This window comes from Mizuhopecten yessoensis, unplaced genomic scaffold (genome assembly GCF_002113885.1).
Source record: "Mizuhopecten yessoensis strain PY_sf001 unplaced genomic scaffold, ASM211388v2 scaffold1311, whole genome shotgun sequence".
In the NCBI taxonomy this organism is placed as follows: Eukaryota; Metazoa; Mollusca; class Bivalvia; order Pectinida; family Pectinidae; genus Mizuhopecten; species Mizuhopecten yessoensis.
The window spans coordinates 120,542-132,098 of NW_018403983.1; the positions used below are offsets into that span (position 1 = coordinate 120,542).

At 36.8% G+C, this 11,557-nt stretch overlaps 1 protein-coding gene across 1 annotated transcript in view; it reads right to left on the reverse strand.

Moving 5' to 3' along the window:
* Nucleotides 1-11,322, reverse strand: part of LOC110458889 (corticotropin-releasing factor-binding protein-like) — a 46,545-nt gene extending 35,223 nt beyond the window's left edge. Inside the window, exon 1 of the mRNA XM_021510856.1 lies at nucleotides 10,876-11,322. Within this exon, the coding sequence (XP_021366531.1) occupies nucleotides 10,876-10,941 (66 nt within the window). The 5' untranslated portion in view covers nucleotides 10,942-11,322. The remainder of the gene's footprint in view (nucleotides 1-10,875) is intronic.
* Nucleotides 11,323-11,557: the final 235 nt, after the last annotated feature.

Consider the following 11,557-nt stretch of genomic DNA (forward strand, 5'->3'; position numbering starts at 1 on the left):
GGTTAAATATGTGTCTCTGTCGGGAAATATAGGGGAACCTAAAAACAATACGTTCCGCGACATCAATTGAAATGTCATGTTCCTACAGTAGCAGTTACGTACGATCTAACCCTATGTAATGTCACTCTCTGTATGCTTTGTACGACCAGTGAGTACTGCCCGCATGTATACTGTCCTACTCTACCGCCGTAAATGTTTCTATTTCACATACATATCCTGTTAGCCGAGGCACGGACAGGCGATAAACGACATTGATGAGTTGACACCCGATCATTGTGGAAGGGACTAGTAAGAGAAGAATCTGTTTTTCCACGATATGTTTCCATTTTTGTCCAACTCAATGAACCTATGTGTGTATCCTATCCTGTGGATATCACTAACTTGTAAGCAATACATTTCTGTAATTAACAAGGTCTTTTGTTACTTTAATGTGCTTTTGAGTAATTCAATGTTTGACTATTTTAAGTATTTTCATTAATCGACAGTGCTATGACAATTTACAGTAAGTAAAAAGTAGGAATTTGATCTGGATAATTTAATTTTTATTTTCCATCTCAAATTGTCAAAGCAAGCAGCATCACGGTAAAGTGGTAATATATTGTTAATACCTTAATTGAAAAAGATCTGTATAGATATATATATACATAAGCCTGCAGGCAAAGTAACCAATATGTCCATACTTAATCACACCGCCTTTCTCAAAAGTACAGACTAATTAGGCATAAAATACAAGCGTTTTTTCGGGCGAATTCCGCAGGTGTCGATGAAACGCCAATACAATCTCAAGTAAAATAAATGATAAAGTTCTACAGGAGACTCTTTACAGATACGTAGACTATATAAACTGTTTCATGCCGACATATTGACTTGAAATTGCATCACTTCAATATAACGATTTGTTAAATGAATCCGTCCATAAGATCTTTAGATGTACTTGAGCACGTAAAGATATTTACTAGGCGTTTTCGTTCACGAAGAGTTACAATATGGCCCTTGGGTATGATAATGGAAGGACTGCATTGCCCTTTAGAAATATGTTTTCAGTTATCGACAGAAAGTCGTGTTTTTGTTATTTTCTATTTGATACGTGAGGAAATCAATTAAAAAGAAACTGTGCAGCAAGTTTATATTTTGTAAGTGCTATTCACTACGCCACCCGACGACCCTTACTTCGGTTACCAATACTTTGAAGCTAACTTTGACGGCGTTAGACAATTATTGGTCGTCTGTGTAATACAGCCTGTAAATATAACTTAAATATGAATGATCATCGTAAGATCAAACTTCATCAAAATTTATTCCAATTACGTCGGGAAAGAAACTCAAAAACCCGAAAGGAAACCGAGCAATTACTGTTGAAAACTGTCGAAATACCGTTAATAATGTGTTGTTAAGCGCCTTTGATCGATTGATTGATTGGTTTTACGTCCGCTTCACTACCGAGTAGTTCGGTTATCCAGCAGACTACGCCTTTGAGTAATTTTACAAATCATATAGCGCGCTATCTAATGCTGTATACTGTGTTATTATTATCAAAGATCTTTGAATTAAAGCAAGCATTAGTCCATAGAAACTGAACTATAGAAATACGCTTAACTTGCTCTTTTTTGAAGGCATTGTTCGGTCTTGATCATTGTATTTAACTTTTTTTTTCTTATCGCCGAATGTTGTTTCGAATTATTTCATATCCAATGTTTGTAAAACCGTGTGGAGTATAGTTTTAATGTTAGTGTTTTGTTTTCAATGTTTCAAAAAATTAAACAGCATCAGTCATGATCCGAGGAACAAGTACCTGCTGGTTAATTGTCTTCGTTACCTAGTTACAAAGACAAATTTGCCACAGTAAATGGGTTGATACCAATTGACCCAAACAGCAGCAGTAGCAGCAGTGGTGAGCAAAGCAAGCAAGTATCGTAAAAACGCGGTCGAGCATATTTTAGCTTCGTTATAATCAGACTATTGGTCAAGTATGGTCATCTATCATCGTACAAGTAATGAATCAATTTTTATTTCAATAATCTACTCGGTGATTCTTGGACCCGTTCGGACGACAAATGGACCGGAAACATAAAGAACGGACATTGTACCGAAAACGTTTCCCGGTTGTATTATTTCTTGTACTCAATAGTTATATGGACCGTCTGACAGAACGATATGACATAGTTATCTGTGCCGTATCCTCAATATAAACAACATTAACAATACTTATTTTATAATAATAATAATAGTTTGAGGTTCTTATATACCGCTTTATCACAACCTAGTTGGTAGGTCGTCTCAAAGCAGTTCACAAATTATTATCCGTGATATAGGGCCTTTGCAACCCGCTTTGCAAAATATCTTTCTCAACTCACTGGGGAGCATACAGTCAGTGATGTCATTTCGGTGCTCACAGGTAGAATTCAACAATACTAGCACTGCCCAACCACGTACTCATTTACAGCTGAGTAGACTGGAGCAAGCGGTCTTGCTCAAAGATACAACACTGTGCCCTGCCGTAACTCGAACCCGCAACCCTTCGGTCAAGAGCCCGGCGTACTACCACTAGACTACCGTGCCTCTGTTGACAATGTTTGAGAGAGTTTATTAAATACAGTCTACCTTATACTATCTCCTTTGGTTAGTTGCATGAATCATAATATACACACGTTACAGGTTTTGAATTTGTAATTAAAGAGCCCGACAAAGTTTTAGGATGAAAATGACATTGACCTTCTTTCAAGGTCACAGGGTCAAATGTGTCAGACACTTCAAACGACTTCTTCTGAAGAACTGAAAGGTATAGAATCTTAATATTTGGCACGTGGCTTCCTGGGAAAGAGCCAAACAAAGTTTGTGAATCATAATTAGGGGAATTCACGCAGCTGCCCATCCTGTTTAAACAGTAGTTTAGACGATTGCGATTTTAAACGATTTGTCCTCTAGCATCACCGATGTGTCCTACAATGGCGAAAAGACGTCTGATGCTGTGAAATTCATGTTTGGCTTACTGTTTCTATTGAAAAATTGTGACAGTACAATCACTTATGTGTGTGTTACGTGTAGCTGTATACAATATATTACATTTAATATTATAACACTGACTCGACCAATCAAAAACGCAGTGGTGAAAATTGCACATTTGTCCTTAATGACGCTACATAAAAATTCATGGAGCAGAGTGCTTCAGTCTTAATTCTTATTTGGAAGATACAGATACAGACTTTTATCAAATTATAAAGTAAACCTTGTTGTGAAATGAAGTAAATTGATATGTATTTAAAACGTAATTTCAATATGTAACATATCGTCATAAAATCATATATCATACTTGGTAAATATCAAATAGATATTTTATCTTACTCAATTGTTTTGATTTATATGCTAGTGTTTGACTATGGTTGAAACTGGTTGCTGCAAATATCTGAAATAGTCATACTTGTCAAGTCTTCAAGTCGCCAATTGCCGAACATGTGTCTTCGGTATCCTTTCAAACCCGAATACTCTAAAGATGACACGGTTCTATATTGTGTCAATCTGTGTTCAGAGGATTAACAAATAATGGCCTGCCCGTCAGTCCCTTATGTGTGAATTTCTTTGTAAGTTTTTTTTAATTTTGTTCCCACGCTATCGTAGCGGTTTCCCTTGATATGTATCAGGTACTGGCCGTAGGTCTGTGGTTTTTCTCCGAGTACTCAATCTTTCCTCCACCACCAAAATCTGGCACGTCCTTAAAAATCACAATCGCCTTTCCCAGTCACCGTTCGTAACAATTACTATAGATCCTTTACGATCGTGTAATATTGTAGTAGTGTTAGATAATTGTGATTGGTAAATGTTTGCATAGGTTGATAGGTTGACACGCGTGTTCTGCCAATCATCTGACGACAATCCTTAAATCAACGAATCTGAGTGACCCAAGCGGCAGTAACGTTTACATAGGAAATTATTGTTTTCTTTTACGATAATTTCAACAGTAACACAGATTGTGGACTCGATGCTAAGACTTTGTGCTGACACTGGACGGTAGACCGCGACGGTTTAAAGATGAAGTTAAACAAAGATTAGAAATATCCTCTTCTGCGTTACGAATGATAAAAAAATAAAATTATCTTTTATGGCGCTCTAGCTTTGCCGTTTTTGTTGTGTTTCTTTTGCGGAAAAGGGGTTGTTATATTGATCCTATGTCATATATTAAGTAAAAAAAAACATCGTTATCCTGGAGTCAATAGGTTTTTATCGGACAAGGCACACAAATAAACTGAGAATACAGTTACAAGTAATACCAAAGGGAATTATACTTCCGAGTGATAAGAATAGCTTGATCTCACCATGTTCAATATTACAGATGGTCGTTGCAACAAGGTGTCTGACATGCGTTTGAGAATATGGAGCGTTAAGTGTCTCGCTGCTCTGGTAAGTCAACACATTAATGTAACCGGTGGTATGTCATGTTTCTCTGTTCAAGTGATATTACTTCAGATAGGTGGCGCTGTAGATTGTTCAGGTCACGTGTCAAAGACTTAAAACCTAAACTAACTAGCCCAACATGTAATTACCAAACAACCGATCGATCTACCACCAAACCACGAATCAGCCCACCGACTTACCACCAAAACTACCACCCAACCTGCAAACCCACCAACCCCCGACCTACCACCAAAACTACCAACCAGCTCACCGACTTACTAACGAAGATACCAACCAACCTGCAAACCTACCAACCTACCGACCTACTACAAAACTAACAACCAAGCAACCTGCAAACCCACAAACCCACCAACTTACAATATGTACCAATAAAACTATCAACACTTCTTTGGCAATACCAACATTTTTGGTTTTAGTGTTGAACGTTTGCCCACGTGAGTAAGACCATGGGTTCTGTTCCCAGGTCGGAACATACCACAGTCCTTACAAATAGTAGTTGTTATTCCCTGCTTATAGTTCAGTATTTAGGGTAAAGGCAACAACTGGTTCACCCGTTGTCAGTATAATGTGACTGGGCGGAATGCTGCGCTGGGTGTCTTCGGCATTGTACGTCTGTGAAATAGCATTATAAAGTGGGCATCAGATCTGCGCTTTCGCAAGGAGGCAAATATACCAACACATCACGCCGAATCATACATACACACGTGGATGCATTAAAGGGTTCGGCTGTTAATAGGACGCTAATCCCTATAACACCAAACCAACATTTGATCCTAGTAGATTATGTCATTCTATTGTGACTGATAGTGCTTTCGTTAACCCGAAGAACATTTATGACAATCAAAACACAGCCCGCAGGATTTGTTGCTGTCATTAGTTATTAAAGCAAGACTGCTTTACAAAACATTATGTGCAGGGAGGGTAATTATAGTCTAACTAGCTAATTACGTAAGAGCTAATAAGCGACAGTGTAATTTTAATTAGGGACTTTCTGCACCGACGTTTCCATACTGTCCAAGACGGAGCATTTTTACCACAGTGAGGCCCAGGACGGTCGCTATACAGACAAAATCTCTTTGCTGATTGAAATGTTACCATAAATAATTACAGTTTTTGTATAAATCAGTTTTAACATGGCATGTTTGCATTTTTAATCCTTTTGTTCATTTCAAAAGGATTGTTTCATTTAAACTACACGTAATGTTCTTTATGAAAAGATGTTATTACGTTTGTAAGATATATTATCGTCAATTCATTTCCCTACCTTCCAATTTAAATTTTGAGCCCACAACTTAAATCTATTTGGAAATATGATGTATAAATATTTAATTAGTTTTTTTCTTCAAATGTAAAGAGGATTGTCTTAAGCAGATTTTTTTCGAATTTGAAGTCGAATCTTGGCAAGGTAGCGAACAACACAAGGACGGTTGTCACATATCTATTATCATAGTAGGACGAGAAGTAACACTGTCTTTGTCATTGTAACAAAAGGTACAACATAACCGTTGTCATGGTAGCAAAAGTAGTAACAAAACCATGTCCTCGTTAGCAATAGTAGCACAACCGTACTCAAGGTAAGACTAGTAGTATCGACATCATGGTCACGGGAGGAAGAGAAGTACCATAACAGTATCGGTATAATAAATAAATTAACAAAACCATTGTTATGGTAACAAAACTAGTAACAAAATCATTTTCATAGAATATGTAAACAAAATAGTTACCGTCGTGGGAGTATTAACATTACCAATACATAGATAACAGGCGTAGTGACGTGATCAAGGTCATGACAACAGATGTAGTCACACAATACTTTGCATGGTACCAGGCGTCGTCGCATAGCAATTGGTACGTTAACAGCCGTAGTGACATACACATTTGGTATAGTAACAGGCGTAGTGACATACAAATTTGGTATAGTAACAGCCGTAGTGAAATACAAAATTGGTATAGTAACAGGCGTAGAAACATACAAATTTGGTATAGTAACAGGCGTAGTGACATAAACGTTGTCATGGTTACATGCGTAATGATATAATCGCTGACATGGTTACAGGCATAGTGACAAACAATATCGTGATTACAAGCTTACTGACATAACAAACACCATAGCTAAAGACGTAGGGACATAGTCATTGCCATGGTAACAGGTTTAGTGACATAATCGTTGTCATTGTTACAGGTGTAGTTACATCGCTGTCATGGTTACAGGTGTAGTTACATCGTTGTCATTGTTACAGGTGTAGTTACATCGTTGTCATGGTTACAGGTGTAGTGACATAATCGTTGTCATTGTTACAGGTGTAGTTGCATCGTTGTCATGGTTACAGGTGTAGTGATATAGTTGTCATTGTAACTGGTGTAGTAACATCGTTGTCATGGTTACAGTTGTAGTGACATAGTTGTCATTGTAAGAAGGGAAGCGACATTATAAGTGTTATTGTAAAAGCAGCATTGATAAAATATCTCTACAGCCTTAGAAAAATAACCCGCATAGGTTAAATTGGATTTTGTTATGAGTCCCTTATCGGTATAACGGGTACTATTGAATAGATAGTTTGTACGGGTCCATCATCTTACAGGAATTGAGCGCTTGGAAAGTGCTAATAATGGAATTAAAAAATAAGTTCCCTACACATTTTTCTGTCAAATTTTAGCCAAAAATACAAAAGTACGCGTCTCCATCTGGCCTTAGTGACAGTTTCACGATAAGTTTGCGAATTACATAAACTGGAAATTGTTGAGGTAGATAAGATTTAAGAGCTTGTTACTAGTATACTTGTTTCCTATTTGAGGATAAGGCAGAAACATTTTAAATCAAAGGGTCAGATTCTTAAAAAAATCCACATGGTGGGAATGAATAATTTGTTCCTCTCATAAGTATATACCATTCATTTACGCAAAATACTCCTATACAATTGGACGTTAACTGCGATTGTGACGTCACAATTTTGGACGCACCTCATCCACTTGAATCATGAATAAATAAGCCAGTTTCTACCCTATTTAATGGTTTTCAAACGTAAATGAGCTTTTCTTCATATGCGGCAAAAGAAAGAAAGGGCCGATTTTGATAGAAAAATTACGAAGTGGTGCAATACGTAACTAGATATTATGTTTATCTATAGTGCCTGATTCTTATCAAGATTCTCTGAGAAAACATTGACCAAGATTATTTTATACTTAGTATGCTAATACCCATTTGCTTAGCTTGGTCGACTGGAAAAATCAAGGTAAAAAGCATCGTTCAAGGAAATACATTGTATGCAGAAACTATTACAAATTTTGGGTAAAACCTATTATCAACTTTGGGTAGAGACTATTACATACTTTGGATAGAGACTATTACATACTTTGGGTAGAGACTATTACATACTTCGAGTAGAGAATATTACATACTTTGGGTAGAGACTATTACATACTTTGGGTAGAGACTATTACATACTTTAAGTAGAGACTATTACATACTTCGAGTAGAGACTATTACATACTTTGGGTAGAGACTATTACATACTTTGGGTCGAGGCTATTATATACTTTGGGTAGAGACTATTACATTCTTTGGGTCGAGGCTATTATATACTTTGGGTAGAGACTATTACATACTTCGGGTAGAGACTATTACATACTTCGGTAAGATACTATTACATACTTTGGGTAGAGACTATTACATACTTTGGGTAAAGACTATTACATACTTCGGTAAGATACTATTACATATTTTGGGTAGATACTATTACATACTTTGGGTAGAGACTATTACATAGTTTGGGTAGAGACTATTACATACTTCGAGAAGAGACTATTACATACTTCGGGTAGAGACTTTTCTATACTTTGGGTAGAGACTATTACATACTTTGGGTCCAGGCTATTACATACTTTGGGTCGAGGCTATTACATACGTCAGGTAGAGACTATTATATACTTTTGGGCGAGACTATTATATACTTTGGGTAGAGACTATTACATACTTTGGGTAAAGACTATTACATACTTTGGGTAAAGACTATTACATACTTTTGGTAAAGACTATTACATACTTCGGTAAGATACTATTACATATTTTGGGTAGATACTATTACATACTTTGGGTAGATACTATTACATACTTTGGGTAGAGACTATTACATACTTTGGGTAGAGACTATTACATACTTCGAGAAGAGACTATTACATACTTCGGGTAGAGACTATTCTATACTTTGGGTAGAGACTATTACATACTTTGGGTAGAGACTATTACATACTTTGGGTAAAGACTATTACATACTTTTGGTAAAGACTATTACATATTTTGGGAAGATACTATTATATACTTTGGGTCCAGGCTATTACATATTTTGAGTCTAGGCTATTACATACTTTGGGTAGAGACTATTAAATACTTTTGGGCGAGACTATTCTATACTTTGGGTAGAGACTATTACATACTTTGGGTAAAGACTATTACATACTTTTGGTAAAGACTATTACATATTTTGTGAGGATACTATTGTAACAGGAAAGAGAATAGTGTGCTTCCACCGGGGATCGAACCCTCGATCTCCAGGTTCCTAGTCGGACGCTCTACCACTGAGCTAAAGGGAAATTCCCCTTAGCTCGAAGCTAGAAGGCGACCTTAATCCTATGTACAATTTAACCCTGCCACACTATTATATACTTTGGGTAGAGACTATTACATACTTTGAGTAGAGACTATTACATACTTTGGATAGAGACTATTACATACTTTAGGTAGATACTATTACATACTTTGGGTAGAGACTATCACATACTTTGGGTCGAGACTATTACATACTTTGGGTAGAGACTATCACAAACTTTGGGTCGAGACTATTATATAATACAAAACAAGCTCGCTGATTGGTGTATTTAGTACGAATGACATTCCCTTATTGGTTGATTCAGTTTGAAGCACACTGGCTAATTTGATGAGGAAGATGTGCAATGCTACTACTGTCACAAGCTACTATAACCAGTCTCAATAGACCCATTGGAGCTGTAATTAGATTCAATTCATAAGTCTGAATGACAAACGTGATAATTTGATGTCAAGTGGGAGGCTTGTGTAGGTTTCCTCAATCCACGATGTAAGCGAAATGATGATATTGTTACAATTATAGTACTATAACCATATTTGGCGCACAAATGCAATTAACTTACTTTACATGAATTATTAGACCTATTTTGGAATACAATAGTTATAACGTTATTTGACCGGTCACCTGGCCAGAGCCGGGTAAAAGTAGGGTCAGGCGATTTTGTATGCTTTTCTATAGAATTTAGAGTACATTATTTGACTTGACGCGATAACATTGACCGATACGATGAAATTGTTCATGGAATACAAATTCACATTATCTCCCACCCAAATAATATTGTGCTCTCTTAGCATAGTTTTATACAATATTCTTTTTTTGTAATTCTTTTTACAACAGTTACCTCATGCTTCATAACTTAAAGGCATCGGAACCGGACAAATAGAGTTCATGACTGTTTGACATGCGAAAACCGCGAGTGTATAGTCAATATACTTCACTATTACGTGTTAACTGCATTGACACGTGAACGTTGTAGTTAGGCTCGTATTGCTGTATGGACACGTAACCTCAAAAATTAAACTTTAGTTCGTGACTGTGTGGATGTAAGTTCTTCATTAATAGATTATATGATTATAATGAACTATGCAAAAATAAAATAAACGGCTGTACATTTTCTGATAACATGATGATTTTTTCTGTCGAAACGATCAACATTTGATTATTTGAAAAAAAATTGAACGTGTAGCGAATCGGAAATGTTTTAACCTACAATCAATGGATTTGATGAACGTTAAAGCTGATGATATTGTGTATAAAATATCAAAGAGCCACGGGCAGAAATCAAGTAATACGCGCTCCTTGTGAAAATGATGACTTATCGACATAGTATTTATCATTTTTATCGCTGTAAAACGAAAAACTGTTTTTCACAGTTATTTACTATTATATATTATGCTGTTAAATTTCGCACACTGTTAAATTCGCTCGTCACATTATATTAATATTATGTATTATGCTGTTTAATTTCGCCGACTGTTAATTTCGCCCGTCACTTTGTAATGCTATGTATATGATTCTATTCACGTATACTCGCTGAAATGTTACATTCGCCTGCACAACGGAGGGCGAAATGGCGAAAATTAAACTGCATCGACAATTTTCCGGCATACAGTAACTGGGGTGACCACTGCCGGTTATATCCTTGTACCCCGAGTACATGAAAGTTACAAGTAACGCAAATACCACGAGGTTGCCTTTGTGAGTTCAATACTCAGCTCAATAATAGCATTACCGTAAGCTGTGTGATCGACCCACTGCAAAACACAGCCTAGCGTTGCTACATTGAAATTTCTCTTTAAAGTTAATGATAATACAATTCCAGTAGCTGTTTAGATTAATCTAGGAGAAGAATTACTCTTACCTGCATCGGGAGGGCGAGCACGACAGCCAAGTTAAGAATCCATGTGAACATCAACGAGGTTTTCATGTTGGCGGTTTGAAAATACTTTTATAATATATTTCTAGAACTTTAAAACAAGATATAAGTGAGATAGTTTCTACACTGTCGTCTTAAGAATACCACAATAAAAGTATCAGCTTTACTGAAATAAAGTTCTCTCCGTTAAAGATTCGTAGGAAAACTTATACGTTGCGTGCGGTATTTATGCTTTATAAAAAAATAATTAAAATTATAATCAGTACTGTGTCTATGAAGAGACTAAACCAAACTAGCGTCAGTACGCGGGGACAGTGAATACTAGGCTGTGGTGCTGCGTCTGCCTGACATCACCAATGGAAGCTGATTCGCCGAGTCTCTGTTATTGGCAGTTGGAACTCGCCCTGTGCTGGTGACAACGGTAGTCCAGGGATTTCCTATTATTAAAAGACCAAATAGCAAGCTGTGATCTTTTTAAATACTCTTCTCGCGGGTCTGTGACGTCGCAGCTTCAATGACCTGTTTATGATAATTGATTATGCTAACCAGAGTGCCATACAGAGGAGCGTGGTACGGCAACAATGAAAGCACGAGAGGGCGAAGTGTGTGGTCCATGGACGAAGTCACTTTGACACGTGGCTAAGAAAACACGTGCTCATCATCTTCA